The following is a 17,060-nucleotide window of genomic DNA, read 5'->3' on the forward strand; positions in this document are numbered from 1 at the left end:
ACTGCTTTCCCCACCCCCAAGAACAGCTCTGACAGAACTATGGCTTGCCCATGGTCATCCAGCAGCTGCAAGTGGAGGAGTGGGGAATCAAACTGGGTTCTCCCAGATTAGAGTCCGCGCACTTAACAACTACACCAAACTGGCTCTCTTATTAGCAGTTATTAGCAGCCAGTATAACCCAGACTAGCTTGAGCTTCTCAAAACTTAGAAGCTGAGCAGGGTCGTCCCTGGTTAGTACTTGAATGGGAGTCCACCAAGAAAGCCTGGGAGAGGCAATGGCCAACCACCTCTGCTCATCTCTTGCCTTGAAAATCCTACAGGGTCAACTTAAATGAGCTGCAACTTGACTGTACACAAATATTATGCAGGAAAAGTAGGGGGAAATCTATGGCTTGGTCATGTTCATGAGATGGAGGAAAAGAGCAACTTCTCCTGCTAGGGTTTCCAGTTTCCAATTAGTGGCTGGAGATCTCCCGGGATTACAGCTGATCTCCGGGCAATAGAGATCAGTTCCCCTGGAGAAAATGGCCGCTTTGGAAGGTGGACTCTATGGCATTGTACCCCACTGGAGTCTCTCCCCTCACCAAACCCCACCCTCTGCAGTCTCCATCCCTAAAATCTCCAGGTATTTTCCAACCGGGACCTGGCAACCCTATCCCCAGCCATTATTGACGTGTTCAGAAACACACGTGTGATTTTATGCACCGCTCTCAGCATCACGGCCAGCTCTTTCCCGGAAAGGCATCAGGAGGACCGGAGAAGGGCTTTTGCCGCCCTTGCCAGCCGGATGATGCTCCTCCGGTTCCCAAGCCGGGACCAGCCGGAGCAGGCCACGATTGTTGTCTGTTGCCTGGCATTCTGTGCCGGAAGGTCCCCGAGGGCAGTGAATTAGGAAGGATTAATTGAACGGGTGGCCTGATGATCCCTCCAGGGCAACAACAAGCGCAGAGTTACGTAACTCCCTCCCTTCCCCTCCCCTTTAAGTAATGAACTCATCAGATAAAGAAGCTCCAACCAAGTGGAGCTCATTAATTCCTCTGCCCCCCCTCCCCTTCTCCACTTTCTGCTGCACTTTGGAAGTGTTTTGCTTTGAATGTAAACAAAGTCAATGCTGTGCAGCTCTGAAAGCGTCTGGGCATTGTTGCCCAGAGAGCAGAGGCGTGCTTTTCAGAAAGAAACCTGGAGGCATTTTTCACTCTTATATACCCCTCCAAAAGATTTGCTTTCGGAGGGCGCAAAAAGCTAGCCTGATCTTGTCAGATCTCAGAGAGCTATGCAGGGTCAGCCGCAGTCAGTACTTGGACAGGAGACTTCTAAGGCAATGGCAAACTACCTCTGCCCATCTCTTGCCGAGAACATCCTGTGGATGGGGTCACCATGAGTCTGTTGCGACTCGAGGGTGTCTTCTTCTTCTTCTGTCTTTGGCTCACAGAAGATTCTAGAAAGCAGTTCAACATCCTACCCATCTCAGGCCTCTGCCACAGCTGGCCAGCTTTCTGGAACCTGAAGCCAATGAGGCACAAACATGTGATGTTAGAGTCATGTGACAAAGAGAAAGACAGGGAATTCAAATTATGACTTAGCCAGTCTCAAGGCTAAGATTGTGGGCAGTGGGCCAAGGCTGCGGTCAGATGGGCAGTTTGGCCCGATATAGTTGTGTTACCGTAATGGATTAAATGGGCTCGTTCACACATCCCCATCTGGCAGTCGTTCCCCAGCTATATTCACCTCGTTGTATGATGAGTTGGATGCAGAGTAAATAGCCCACCAGAGACAATCAGGTGCTTCCAGATCTCCACACATTGATCCCGCAATTCCGGATGTCTAAATTGCTGGAAATGTGTGACTTGCAAGGTCTAGGGTTAATCTGCTTTACCTAGTGTACTGTTTTTTAGACTGACCTGGAAGGGAAACTTGGCTCAGAGCCAATGGGAAGATAGCCTGGGAAAATCTAAGTCTGTTTACTGGCAATCATTGGTTACTGTGTTCAGGTGACTTCCTCCTAGGGGTCAAGAAGAAGATGAATCTCCATTGTTGTGTGACCATGTGTTTGTAGCTGTAAGGATCTAAAGATTTAGCGCTAGATATCTATTTTGTTTTGTAGCTTTCCATGTGAACCCTTCCCTTAGAAATAAAGCTTTTTTATAGAAAGAATTGTCTCCTCTCCAGTGAAGCAAAGATCCACTGAAAACGCTGAGTATTTAAGTATTTTTGCCTATTTTTCCAACATGAATACCCCTGGTGCGCACTTAAACCAGCTCAGAAGTGTGAACCTTTAGTTCCATTATTTATTTATTTATTTGATTTTTGCCATATTGTTTTGAAATGTTAGTGCATGTGCGCACGTGTGCACGTGTGCACATGTGCACCCAAGAAATGTTTTTTTAAAAAGTCAAAGTTGTTATTTTTTCAGAAAAAGAGAGAGATCAAACTGTGTTCTCCATGTTTGACACACAGCACTAATCAGAATGGTCAATCACAGAAGAAGCATGTGGTGAGGCTGGATCAGGGTGGGAGTCTGATCGAAAATCTCTGTCACCAAATGCAACAGAGTAATCAGTGGCACAACCAAACCACACCAACTTGCCAGTCTGACCACAGCCCAAGAGAGCTGGGGAGAGGGAACACAAACACAAGCAGAGTAAGTTGCAGGTCAAAGCCATGGGTCGATGTTCTCCTCCACCGAGTACTTTGTTGTACTGAGGCATGCAAGGAGAAACAGGAGCATGGCAACCTGGCCCTGTATTGCATGCACACTGGCAGCTAGTTCTTCCAAAAGGTAGCAATAAAAATCCCTGTTTGGTAGGTCCCAGCAGATAGAGCTATATAACCCACCTGTGGTTTGCAAACCATTGGCTGGATCACTGCATTAGAGTACCCTTGCACAGTTTGGAAATTACATGGTTGGAGTATTGAATTCTTCTCATAGCCAGGTGGAGGGAAGGATAATTGTTTCCTCAATAGTCTCTAGGAGAAGAAGCCAATCATTTTTCAATTCCTTTCAAGTACAGGTGAAGAACTTCTATAGATTTTTGACTGGGAAGATAGATTCAGTCTTCGGGTTAAATGAATGTTTGGCCAATATGTTCTCTCTGAACTTCTAATCCCTGTAAGAGAACAGGTTATACCACCAGAGAGAGAGTTAGGAAAGCTAAAGCTCAGTATGAGCTTATGCTAGCGAGAGACACTAAAAACAACAAAAAAGGGTTCTTTTCTTATGTTCAATTAAGAAAAAGAGCATGGTAGGCCCATTGCAGGGACTGGAAAGTAAAATTGTAACAGGTGATGAAGAGAGGGCAGAACCGCTCAATTCCTACTTTTCCTCAGTCTTCTCTTGCAAGGGAAATGGTGCTCAACATGGCAAAAACAGAACACATGAGGGAATAGAGTTGCAGCCTAGGATCAACATAGGGGTAGTACATAAACACCTAGTTTCTTTAAATGAAATCAAGTCTTCGGGGCCAGATGAGCTGCATCCAAGGGTACAAAAAGAACTTGCAGATGTAATTTCTGAGCCTCTGTCCATTATTTTTGAGAATTCTTGGAGAACAGGTGAAGTGCCAGAAGATTGGAGGCAGGCAGATGTTGTCCCCATCTTCAAGAAGGGGAAAAAGGAGGATCTGGGTAACCAACCCATCAGCTTGACGTCTATACCTGGGAAAGTTTTGGAACAAATAATCAGACAGACAGTCCTTTAGCATTTAGAAAGGAAGGCTCTAATTACTAAGAGTCAGCATGGGTTTCTCAAGAACAAGTCATGTCAGACTAAACTTATCTCTTTTTTTGAGAAAGTTACTACCTTGCTGGATCAGGGGAATGCTGTAGACATAGTTTATCTTGATTTTAGTAAGGCTTTTGATAAGGTTCCACATAATATACTTGCTGGCAAAGTGGAAAAATGTGGTTTGGATCCTATGACTGTTAGGTGGATCTGTAACTGGTTGACAGACCACACCCAAAGAGTGCTTGTGAATGGTTCCTCATCATCTTGGAGAGGAGTGACAAGTGGAGTGCCTCAAGGATCTGTCCTGGGACCTGTTTTGTTCAACACCTTTATCAATTATTTGAATGAAAGGATAGAGGGAATGCTTATTAAATTTGCAGATGATACTAAATTGAGAGGGGTAGCAAATACAGTAGAAGACAGAGTCAGGATACAGGATGATCTTTTTTTTTAATAGATTTATTTTCAATTTTTCACCATAACATATTCATTTCCATCTTATACATTTCATGTCAAAAACGTTCATCTGATATCTTTAACAATCTCTGTCTTTAACTAGCTTTGTTAGAGTTCTATTCTAATTTCTTCATCTTTAGCCAGTCGTAGATTATTTCCCATCTATCCCAGAAGAGCTCATCCGCTTTATTTTGTATTGTTACATTTAATTTGTCCATTTCCGCTACTTCTAGAATTTTATACTTAAGTTCTTTTATGGTTGGTATATTTTTTGTTTCCCATCGTTTTGCTATTAATATTCTAGCTGCTGTCAAAATGTACACAATTATATGATTATGATCTTTTATTGTGTCTGGTACCATATTGAGTAGATGTTTCTGGTATTAGAATATTAATTTTTAATATTTCTAGAAATATTTTGTATATTTTTTCCCAGAAACTCTGAATTTTATCACATCTCCACCATATGTGGAGATATGATCCTATATTTTTTTTACATCTCCAGCAGAGGTTTGATGTCCTTGGAAAACATTTTGCGATTTTTTCTGGAGTCCAATGCCACCTATAACACATTTTGTATATGTTTTCCTTGTATGGCGTCGCTCTCATATATTTTAGTGTTTTCCATGTTTTTGACCAGTAATTCATTTCTATTGTGTGTCCAATCTCTTTCATCCAAGCTGACATGGATGATTTTATAACCTTTTATTTTAAGGAGTCTTCTAGCATTTTTTTATAAATCTTCTGAATTAATTTGTCGCTTGTTGAAAGCCATATTTTATCTAGTTCGGTTTGACTAGTGTAAAAGCCTATTTTCTTATCTTCAGTATATCTTGATTTTAATATATTCTTTTCCCACCAAGACAGCTCTACTTTTTGTTTTAATAGTACCTCATCTGATTTTAATTCGGTTTCTTTGGTTAGTAAAAAGGTAAAGGTAAAGGTTCCCTTGCTCGAAAGCCAGTCAAATCTGACTCTAGGGTTGCGGTGCTCATCTCCGTTTCAAAGCTGAAGAGCCAGCGCTGTCTGAAGACGTTTCCATGGTCATGTGGCCGGCATGACTAAACACCAAGGCGCACGGAACGCTGTTACCTTCCCACCGAAGCGGTACCTATTTATCTACTTGCAATTTCTTGCTTCCGAACTGCTAGGTTAGCAGGAGCTGGAACTAGATGGGTTAGTAAGTTACCATAAATCACTTTTATTTTCCCTAGTGCTATTGATGGTTTAGCAAACGCTTCTATGGGAGAGATAGGATACAGGATGATCTTGACAGGCTGGAAAACTGGGCTAAAAGTAAGTTAATACATTTCAATGGGGATAAATGTAAAGTTCTGTATTTAGGTAGGAAAAATCAAATGCATAATTATAGATTGGGGGAGACTTGTCTTGGCAGGAGTATTTGCGAAAAGGATCTAGGGGTCTTAGTAGACCATACACTGAATACGAGTCAGCAGTGTGATGCGGTTGCTAAAAAGGCAAATGTGATTTTGGACTGTATCAACAGAACTATAGTGTCCAGGACACAAGATATGATGGTACCACTTTACTCTGCTCTGCTTAGACACCTAGAGTATTGTGTTCAGTTTTGAGCACCACAATTTAAGAAGGATATAGACAAGCTGGAACGTGTCCAGATAAGCACAATGAAGATGGTGAGGGGTCTGGAGACCAAGTCCTATGAAGAAACATTGAAGGAGCTGGATATGTTTAGCCTGGAAAGGAGATGACTGAGAGGTGATATGATAACCATCTTCAAGTACTTGAAGGGCTGCCACCTAGAGGATGGTGCAGAGTTGTTTTCTGTTACCCCAGAAGGTTGGACCTGAACCAGTGGGTTGAGATTAAATCAGAAGAGTTTTCGGCTAAACATTAGGAAAACCTTCCTGACAGTTAGAGTGGTTCCTCAGTGGAACAGGCTTCCTTGGGAAGTAGTGGGCTCTCCTTCTTTGGAGGTTTTCAAACAGAGGCTAGATGGCCATCTGACAGCAATGCGGATTCCTTGAACTTAGGCAGATCATGAAAGGGAAGGCAGGACGGGTTGCCTCAGTGCTTAGTTCTTGTGGCCCTTTTTACATGCCTAGGGAAATGCTGATTGCCACTTTGGAGTCAGGAAGCAATCCTGGAAGTTTTTTTGTCATCTTCTGGGTATGGAACAGCAGTCACTGCAGGTGTGGAGGGGGAGGTATTTGTGAATTTCCTGCATTGTGCAGAGGGTTGGACTAGATGACCCTGGAAATCCCTTCCAACTCTATGATTCTATGACTACCTCACAGTTTTGTTATCAATGGAATGAATGAAATAATCATTTGTAAGTGCATTGAGCCTTGCTAGAAATTAACCTAAATGAATTAAGACCAGAATGTTACGATGTGTACTAATTCTGGATGCATTCATGTAAATCCACGTTCAAAGCAAAACCATGAATGCATTTTCCAAGACAGTCACAATTTGAGGGCTAAGCTGAAATCCCAGTTTTGGGTCAGCATCGGTGGGGAGAATTATGTGAACGGAAAACCACTTCCCAGGCTGTTCATTTCACCTCCAGCATCAGCGTCCACTGGTGATGGGAACTTTGCAAGAGGTTGCATTTAAAGAGATAAACAGGATCTTTTAGGGATAATCTAGAAATTCAGTTAAAGCTGTCTTGCACTTTCTCTTCAGTAGTCAAACCTTTCATGCCTTGTAAAAGGGAAATAAAAAGCTCTGTCTATACTTTAAGTACACACACACACTTTGCTATCAAGTCACACCTGATTTATGGCAGCCCCCCCCCCCCCGGTTTTCAAGGTAAGTGACATTCAGAGGTGGTTGCCATTGTCTGCCGCTGCGTAGCGACCCTGGACTTCCTTGGTGGTCTCCCATCCAAATACTGACCAGGGCTGACTACACATACATATGCATAATGGACAAGTTTTAGAATAATAGGCATAGTGATGGGATATGTATATGTATGCTTATTATTCCAAAACTTAAGTTTTATACACTTACATGCATAGGAATAAATATCAAATGTCTGATTTCTGAAAGCCAGTTTGGTGTAGTGGTTAAGAGCACAGACTTTAATCTGGGAGAACCGGGTTTGAGTCCCCACTCCTTGTCAGGTTCAACAGCAAGCAAATCTCCAGACACGTTTCCAGGGAAGCGTTATGCTTTATTAAACTACAAGTCTGTTACCATGTCCACAAGATTATTGTTAGGAATGACCATGGGGCGGAAACATCCCTACATATAGCAGGATGAGGCAAATGGCTAAGCAAATGAAATCCGAGCGAGCGTGTGGGAATTCTCCCGGCGGGAGGTTACATAATAAGTGGGAGAGTCTCAATGCCCCATGAGAGCCGAACAATTCACAGCCATGGTGGAACACAAGCGCTCCTCCGGTCACAAGGTCAGACAGATAACACAGTCTGGCAGCACTGGTTCTCACGGCCTCCCTATCGCTGTTTACGGCAAGCGGCAGAGCAGCGAGCAAGCTAGGAGGCATGTGCAGTAGCGCCAGGATCAGAGAAGGGAACAAGCAAAACATGGCAGCTAGCTGACACTCCTCCACATGCAGCTGCTGGCGTGATTGTGGGTCAGTCTCAAGTTCTCTCAGAGCTGTTCTTTCACGAGAAGTTCTTGAGAGAGCTCTCTCAGCCCCCCCTACCTCACAGGGTGTCTGTTGTGGGGAGGGGAAGGGAAAGGAGTTTGTAAGCTGCTCTGAGACTCCTTTGGGTAGCTGAGACTCCTTTGGGTAGTGAAGGGTGGGGTATAAATCCAATCTCCTCCTCCTCCTCTGTCTATGTGTTAATTTGTCACAAATGTGGACTCTCGTTCTGAATGGAGCACTAATCAGGGTCAGGCCTCAGGATAAGATTCAGACTGCCCCAGCATCTGGCAACGGGTTCTGGCACAGGCATATTATTGGTGCAGATGTATTCTTTTGCCAGAAAGGTCTCTGTGCATCCCCATTTGACTATGGCAGGTTCTCCTTGAAAGGAGGAGGAAGAGGAGGGGGAGGAGTGGGGAATCGAACCTGGTTCTCCCAGATCAGAGTCTGTGCTCCTAACTACTACACCAAACTGAAAGCATTGTCAAGTCAGGCAGTGGAAAAGTTTGCCATTTTTGCTTGGGAAGTCCACTGCAGCCTGCTTAAGCTGGCCTCCCATCACGCTTTGTTTGGAAGTGGGGAGGGGAGTCCTGGAACCATTTACTCATCTAACTCATTTGGCTTTGCCTGTCTGCCATGTGCCATCTATGAGGCTGGCCTAGCCAGCCGACATACGGCCCTTCAATGTGACTACCAGGCTGTTTTTTGTTGCGTTTCATCCCTGTTAGGCCCTGGCCACCAGCTACAGGGATTGACTCTTATTGAGCTGTCTAGCTGCAAGACACAACATGGTTTGATCAGAAAGCTCACATGAACCGAATCAGCTCTGACACTTCAAGGTGCACACTGCAAATACAGCTATCCGCTAGGCCTAATGTTTGTCACAGAAATTTCCCCATCCTTCCCTCCACACCCAGCCCTACATGTACAGATCTCACAAATGCATTTTTGTCCCCCTCAGTTGTGCTTCCTTGATGCTGGCCACTAGATCAGAAGGATCGGTGGATTGTGTTCTCAGTTACCTGTATGGCAAGTTGACAGGAGAATGGGGCTCTTCAAACTTGATGGAATTCTAAGAACAGGCAGTGGATGCCACCACAAAATGGCTGCCATAGGTGCATGAGGGGGTGTCAATGGAACCAGTCACAAAATGGCTGCCATGGAGCTGGGGGATCAATGGAGCCAATCACAAAATGGCCACAATGGGTGTGGGAGGATCAATGGAACTAATAACAAAATGACAGGCATGGGTGTGTGGGAGAGTTTAGTGGAACTGATCACAAAATGGCAGCCATGGATGTGGAACCAATCACAGAGTGGTGGCCATGGATGGGAGGAGCCGATGAAACCATCACAAAATGGCTGCTATGAAGCTGGTGGATCTTTCCAGGCCAAGTATCTGTCTGTAATAGAGGCAACTGTTTCTAAATAGGTATTCACTGGTTGTCCCTCCCCCTGATAATGTACATGGCAAACTGAACATCTGCAATTAATCCTGTGTATATCTGTAGGCTGTTCCATGTGATTCGGGTCCTGATCAGGGTTCCCGCTAAGCTGAGTTAGTGTGAGATAGCTCACTGTTTTTTAGCCTCTGGTTCACACATTTTTGCCTTGGCTCAGGAAGGACGGCTCCAGAGCAAACTAATGTATGCAGCAGCCAAATCGCTCGCTCACCACTTTAATGCCAGTAGCTCACAAAGTAGAATATTTGCTCTCAAGACTCCACAGCTTAGAGGGAACATTGGTCCTGATCAAATGAAAATCCGAAGAGCATGCATTTATATGCATGGGAGGCTTTCTACCAGTGTTCAGCGGGGAATATGTAGACCAGGGTTCCCAATCTCTTTTTGCCTTTAGGCATCTTTGGAATTCTAACACAGGTTGGTGGGCGCAGCCACAAAATGGCCACCATGGCAAGCAGGGTCAAGTACAAAATGGCCACTGCAGAGCCACAAAACCCAAAGGAAGCCCAACTGCAGGGTTCAGGAGAAGTGATTTTTTTAAAAAAAATATGCAGTGGAAAAGAAGAGTGTGTGAGAGTGAAACCAGCACTAGGATGGCAGCTGCTGCAGGAACAATGTTATTTTAATGTGCACAACCCATCAATTCTCCAGTGGCCAGTGAGAAGTACTGCTGGGCAGGCACCCCCTGGTCCAACCCACTTTCTAAAAACACTTGGTGACTCCCAGAAAAGGTTTGGCAGGCCCCATGGTACTCAGGGGCACCATGATGGGGACCCCTGATGTAGACAATAGTAGGCAGGACCAAAAGGCATGATCTTGCACCTCTCCGTACTGGTCTGAACATCTGCAAAGCCATATATAGAAACATGTATACTTCTGCATTTGTTATGTGTTTCCAACATGTCTTTGTTTTCTCATTGCAGATCCTCTGCTTTGGACCTGCTTGGCTGATCAGGCTCTCCAGAGGCTGAACCTCTTTTCTGTACAGCCTGTATTTGGAGGAGGGCAAGGGGTCAGACCCTAAAGGAGTTGCGAGAGCCTTAAGCCTCAACACTGATGAACTGAGGGATGAGTACAGGTAGAGTCAACTCTTACAGCATTGTATCTTCTGAGGAAGACGGGTTGACTTTAACCACCATGCCTGGAGCGAATGGCTTCGGCAACGGCAAGATCCACACGAGGAGAAAATGCCGGAACCGGTTCGTGAAGAAGAATGGCCAGTGCAACGTTGAGTTTACCAACATGGATGACAAACCTCAAAGGTATATCGCAGACATGTTCACAACGTGCGTGGACATTCGTTGGAGATATATGTTGTTACTCTTCTCCCTCGCCTTTCTGGTCTCCTGGTTGTTATTTGGTCTTGTTTTTTGGCTGATAGCACTCGTGCACGGAGATCTGGAGAAGCCGATGGGCGACGAAACGTTCACACCTTGCCTGCTGCAAGTGAACGGCTTTGTCGCCGCTTTCCTGTTCTCCATCGAGACTCAGACGACTATCGGCTATGGGTTCCGTTGCGTGACGGAGGAATGCCCTCTAGCCGTCTTCATGGTTGTCCTCCAATCCATTGTGGGGTGTATAATAGACTCTTTCATGATTGGTGCAATCATGGCAAAAATGGCTAGGCCCAAGAAAAGGGCCGAAACCTTACTCTTCAGCCATCACGCTGTCATCGCCATGAGAGACGGCAAGCTTTGTCTGATGTGGAGGGTGGGTAATCTTCGAAAGAGCCATATTGTTGAAGCTCACGTACGAGCTCAGCTAATTAAGCCCCGCATCACCGAGGAAGGGGAATACATCCCACTTGACCAAATAGATATTGATGTCGGGTTTGATAAAGGCTTGGACCGTATATTCTTGGTGTCTCCTCTCACCATCCTTCATGAAATCACTGAAGAAAGCCCTCTGTTTGGGATTGGCCGGCAGGATTTGGAAAACGATGATTTTGAAATCGTGGTCATCCTGGAGGGTATGGTGGAAGCCACCGCCATGACAACCCAAGCCCGGAGCTCCTACTTGTCCAGCGAGATCCTTTGGGGCCACCGCTTTGAGCCTGTCTTGTTTGAGGAGAAAAGCCAATACAAAGTGGACTACTCGCACTTCCACAAGACCTACGAGGTCCCGTCGACCCCCTGCTGTAGTGCCAAGGACTTGATGGAAAACAAATTCCTCCTCCCGAGCACCAATTCCTTCTGTTACGAGAACGAACTGGCCTTCATAAGCCGCGACGAGGAGGAGGAGGAGGAGGAAGATGATGACAGTAGGGGCTTGGATGATCCAAATTCAGACACTCAACCTGAATTCGACAGGCTTCAGGCTACAGTGGCCCTCGATCAAAGGTCATACAGAAGGGAATCGGAAATATGACCCCGGGGCCCTGTAACTGTTTCCTGAGGGCACCCTTCTCCTCTGTTCCTCTTCCCCTACTAAAAAAAAATTTAAATTATGCAGAACAATGCAAGTGCCATAGGGATGCCTGAGAATTAGTTTGGTATGTAATTTTGGGTTGGTTGTGTTTGTTTGTTTGCTTTAGTTTCATTGCAATAACCACTGAATGGCCAAGGCAGGGGGATCTCAAGGGGCCTCAAAGTGTTGTAATCGTACAGTATTAATAAAGCTGCTTAGACAGTATTGGAGGGCAGAGTCAATACGGAGAGACCCAGTGCTTGACCTGGATACTCTGCATAGAAGCTCAGGCTGCAGATAGAGTGAGAGATTTAGATTTAGTCCCCCTTCCGAGAAAACGGAGGTAAAAGGAAGAAGAATATGTCAGCAAAGAAAACCTTGTGCATGTTGTTGTTTTAAAAACTTAACAAAACATGTTATAACTAAATACAATTATAGACGTTAACTGCCAGGAGATGTGATTCAGTTGCACTAGATGAACACTTGAAGTTATGCACCCTAATGTACCCCTTTTCAATTTAGGGGAAAGAAAAGGGGTATGTATTTTTCCAACTTCCCTCTTGGGAAACTGCTTACCAAAAAGGTTTGGTTTTTTTCCACCAGAAATGTGATTACTTTTTAAAGAAGGGAGAAATGGGAATGGAGCTGGCATTGTACCAAGCTGCCGTGGGTCAAGGATGTTTATTTTTGAAGATGAATATTTTCTTCTAGGAAAACATTTCAGGTATTTTCATCATCCAGTGGCCTAAAAAAAAAAAATCAAGGGGAGCTTTCCCACAAACCATATGGAGGAACTTAAAAAACACACCAACATTTGTAAGGGAGGGGGTATTGTTGAGAACTTCCCAGATCTCACTGCCCACTGATTCTCCCCGCAAATGGGGACCCTCTGAGATATTTCTCTCCAGTCAGGCTGCAAGACTTGAAGTAAGTCTGATGAAGTTATTGGGGAATGGTCCTTGGTGTGTTGGAGGGAGGATGGGATAGGCTAGCAAGGGTCAAAAGGTATGAGAAAGACTAAGAACTCCTCTTTCCACCCATCAATTCTTCCCTAGAAATATCCTCCCCACATTAACATCACCTCATGAAATTCAGAATGTCAGTTTGCTGAGGTAACATATGGTTTTCCCCTTAGCTAATAGAAAACTAGGCCTTGTTTGGCAGAGGCTGTTGTTCCGTAGATTTTCTGATAGATTTCAAGGATAATTAATATATTTGTAGGGGGGGGGGGATTACTTTCCAAGAAGGAATGTGTTGACCTCTTTAATGTTCTGCACCCTGTTTTTGTCCCACCCCCATTTTTTGACTACCCAACAAAAAAGGACCAGATCTTCAACCAGTATGAAGATCTCGTGTCGTTCTGTCAACATCACTGGAAACTCAATCACTGGGTGCCCGTTTGGCTGGCATCTCCTCCTGTCAAAATAGATGAAACAAAAGGGGCTGACAGGAAAAATATTTTCCTTAAAGAGAAGCTACTCGCGAGCTTTTTTTAAAAAAAACATGGATCGTCTGCTTTCTCTGAGGTAGTCAGAGGAGTTGCCAACTTTTCAATCGACTCCTTTCAGCTGTGCCTGACAGCAGCTTCAAATGCAAACAATAGCAGGCTGTAATGCTGACACTGCCAGTTGACTTCTGTATGTCAAACCACTGTAAAAAGGGACAAGTGTTGTTTTGTCCTGGTTAGTTGGCAACACTAATGGTCAGTGGACTGCCTATGTATGCCTTTATCCCCAATACGGGTATGGAACCCAGAAAAGGTAATACAGTTGCAGAGCTTCCCCAGCTGTTACCTATCAGCAAACCCTTACAAAACCAAGCCCCTCCCAGTCCAGAATGGACTTAAAACACTGGGGGGAAAGGAGGGATATGCCCTTTATCACCAGTCAGTATCCATCATCTCAGGGCAAAATCTGGACTCACTTTGCATCCTGATTTTTTTCTTTTAAACTGAGCCACAGAGAAGTCTGACTCCTGGATTTTTGCAATAATACTCTTTTGAGACTTTTTGATAATTTCTAACATCTTCCCTTGTAGACCACTTGGAGGTGACTTTAATGGAATGTCAGGGTAGAAGTCCTTTAAAATATATGGCTCGACTGAGTTCTTCACATAATAGTTAATTAAATCTGCCCTGGTGGCAGGCGTACCGAGGTGCTGGTCAGCTCATGAGAATCGCAAAAGCGGGCCAACCCTCAGATGTATAGACCAGTTTTAAATTTAGGGAAAATATTTCCTAGAGGACCATGTGTACATTTCCAAAGATTTACATTCATTCTTTTGAGGCTCTTAAAATTACTTCCCCCCTCTCCATAACTATGAAGATGAAGCACGGGGGGGGGGGATATTTCATCTGTAAATTTATGCCTGCCACAAAGCTGTTAAAAGCTTTATAAGAAGAAAAAAAGACCCCTTTCTCTGGGGACAATTGTGATTATCTCTGTCCATGCATATAGCTCATAACCAAGCCTTTTAACAAAGTCTCTTTCTTGATTGTGCTTTCCGAAATATATATATTTTAAAAATCTTACCAATGTTTCACAGTGTTGCAGAACTTAAAAGGAAAACAAACTCCAACCATTTAAATTGTGGGTCTGGCAACTATTATTTTGTTGATTGATTGATTGATTTTTTCATATTTATATTCCGCCCTCCCCGTGAACAGGCTCAGAGTGGATCACAACAGATAATTAAGCCATTCGGCATCACAAAACTCAATAATAAATAGTTCATTAAAACATTTAAACAAGGAATTTAAAACAGATCACACCAGTTATTGCACAGTCTCCGATACTGGTGCCGCTGGATTCTAGGTTTGTTTAATCTGGGCTGTGTGGATGTGCCTTCATACTGTGCCTTCAGTATGGGGGTGACTTTTTTATTGGATGCCCACCACCTCAACCAAAGGCCTGGCAGAACAGCCCCATTTTACAGGCCCTGCAGATTGACAGACGGTCCCACAGGGCCCTGATCTCATGCAGGAGCATGTTCCGCCAGGCTGGGGCCAGGGCAGAGAAAGCCCTGGCCCTGGTCGAGGCTAAGTGGACATCCCTCGGGCTGGAGAAACAGGCAGTTTCAGAGGGTAGCCATGTTGGTCCACAGTAGAAAAGCTAGGTTCAAGTCCTGCAGCACCTGAGAGACAATCAAGAGTTCCGTGGTATAAGCTTTTGAGAGTCAACACTCCCTTCATCAGATACAAGTAGGAAAGGAGATCTCTGAGCCCTTGTATCCCAGTCAAAAGGTGGGAGGGGTGTTGCAAAGAAATGAGTCAGTATGCAGCTGTGTCCCCTTATTCACTAGGATGACCAAGTCGCCAGGCCTAACAACACCAGCCATACCATCTCAGGTTCATTCACTCGTTCATCTTTCAACGTTATATATGCCATCAAGTGACAGCAATGTCCTTCCCCTCTCTACATTGAACAGGTCAGTCTCTGTGCAAAAGAATAAATGGGCATAAATCTGACAAAAGCCAAAATGTCCAAAAGCCAGTGGGGGGAATATTTTAATCTTCTAGGACTTTCCACTGCTGACCTAAGAATGGCAGTCCTAAAACAGAGACGCTTCAAGGAGATCACAACAGGAGACTGCTGAACTTAAGTTCATTCACAGATTCAGAAGAATTGACCCCACAGGGCTGAATAGGGACACAGGATTCTTATCTGACTAAAGATGCTAATTTTCTGCCCCTAAGCAGTTCTCCCCTGCTGTAATCAAGCTGATAACATTTTGTGTTGTAAATTTGGGAGCCAGTTTAGTGTAGTGGTTAGGAGTGTGGACTCTAATCTAGGGGAACCGAGTTTGATTCCCCACTCCTCCACATGCAGCTGCTGGTGTGACCTTGGGTCAGTCACAAGCTCTTTCAGAGCTGTTATCTCAAGAGCAGTTCTCAAAAGAGCTCTCTCAGCCCCACCTACCTCACAGGGTGTCTGTTGTGGGGAGGGGAAGGGAAAGGAGATCGTGAAGGGCAGGGTATAAATCCAATCTTTTCTCTTCTTCTTCCTCTTCCTCTTCTTTCCTGGCTCCCTTATTTGCAACATCCCTCCCTCCTGACTGGGATATATGGGCTCAGGGATTGCCATTCCTACTTGTATCTGATGAAGGGAGCTTTGACTCTTGACAGCTTGTACCCCAAAAATCTTGCGAGGTCCTACTGTATTCAAATCCAGCTCTGTTAGCAGGGAGAGGGCCCAACTTTTCCAAAAGTGCTACTAACGTAACCCTAATATTAGGCAGGGAATAAATGGCTTCACCAAGACAGCCGACTCTGGGGGCCTTGGAAAACATAGAAAACTGAGAATTATATTTTTTTTACTATTTGTATCATAATGTGGAGGGGCAACGGGTACCATCTAGAATTTTTGGCCTCAGACATCCAAATGTCTTGGGCTGACTCTGTTATATCTCCCTCCTTTCCATCAGAGCATCCTCTACTGCAGAGGAAGTTCTAAACTGAAAACAGCAGATGAAGCCAAACCACATGATTTTATTTTCCCGGCTTATCCTAACTCCCAAGGCTCTGCATGGACTGTGCCTTAAGAGATGTAAAAACCATCCGGCTACACAAAGCTGTTTGTCATGAGACCCAAAACCACATATAGCGTCTCTTTTTTGTGCCCTCCCCGCCCCTCCTTCTCCTTGTTACTTCTGAGTAATGCTGTGTTCTCCCCCAGCCATACGGGATGTCACGTGTTGGTCCATCTAGATGAAGGCATGCAACCGAGCCACAGAGCAGATCGTAAGCAATAAAATGTGGTTCGCCCAGCACACACGTTACGAGCATCTATCGATCCCTTCCTCCCTGATCTGTTGTTTTGCAAAAGGTCTCGCACTGGCTGGATTTGCCTGGGAGCAAAGTCTGCCAGAAGGTGAAGGACATCATATTGTCCTGTGACAGTCTGCAAAGGGGGGGGGAGGAAAGGAGCTGGTCTAAAATTAGAACTGAGTCACTCACAGGGCCTGCATGAATCAGGGTTGCCAACTGATTAAGAGACAGCCTGGCCTGCCTTGGTGCTTCTAACAGCAGCCGCAGAAATCAGCCAATGGGCAGCTTCTACGGACAACGCTGCTATTGAAGGCACAGCAGCAGGGATGGGTAAAAACAATTGGCAACCCTAGTGGAGATTTTTTTGGGGGGTGGAGCCTGGGAAGGGTGGGGTTTAGGGAGGGGGACCTCAGCAGGGTATAATGCCATACAGCCCAACCTCCGAAGCAGCCATTGTCTCCAGGGGAGCCGATCTCTATAGTCTCAAGATCAATTGTAATTCTGGGATATCCTCAGGGCCTACCTGGAGATTGGTAACCCCAACCCCCAGCTATCACATGCACTAAATATTATGATTGCTGAATGACTCCATGTTAGTTTAGGAGCTGGTGGCTGCGGTTGCACTACTAGCTTATACCCCTTTAACAATCATGG

General features: G+C 44.9%; 1 protein-coding gene across 1 annotated transcript in view; it reads left to right on the forward strand.

The window, feature by feature from the left end:
* Positions 1-13,978, forward strand: part of LOC107123444 (ATP-sensitive inward rectifier potassium channel 12) — a 78,867-nt gene extending 64,889 nt beyond the window's left edge. The window contains exon 2 of the mRNA XM_015426693.1: positions 10,159-13,978. Coding sequence (XP_015282179.1) covers positions 10,304-11,602 — 1,299 coding nt within the window. The 5' untranslated portion in view covers positions 10,159-10,303 and the 3' untranslated portion in view covers positions 11,603-13,978. The remainder of the gene's footprint in view (positions 1-10,158) is intronic.
* The last annotated feature ends 3,082 nt before the right edge of the window (positions 13,979-17,060 follow it).

The sequence above is a fragment of the Gekko japonicus genome, unplaced genomic scaffold (assembly GCF_001447785.1).
Source record: "Gekko japonicus isolate JY-2015 unplaced genomic scaffold, Gekko_japonicus_V1.1 scaffold2618, whole genome shotgun sequence".
Taxonomy (NCBI): domain Eukaryota; kingdom Metazoa; phylum Chordata; class Lepidosauria; order Squamata; family Gekkonidae; genus Gekko; species Gekko japonicus.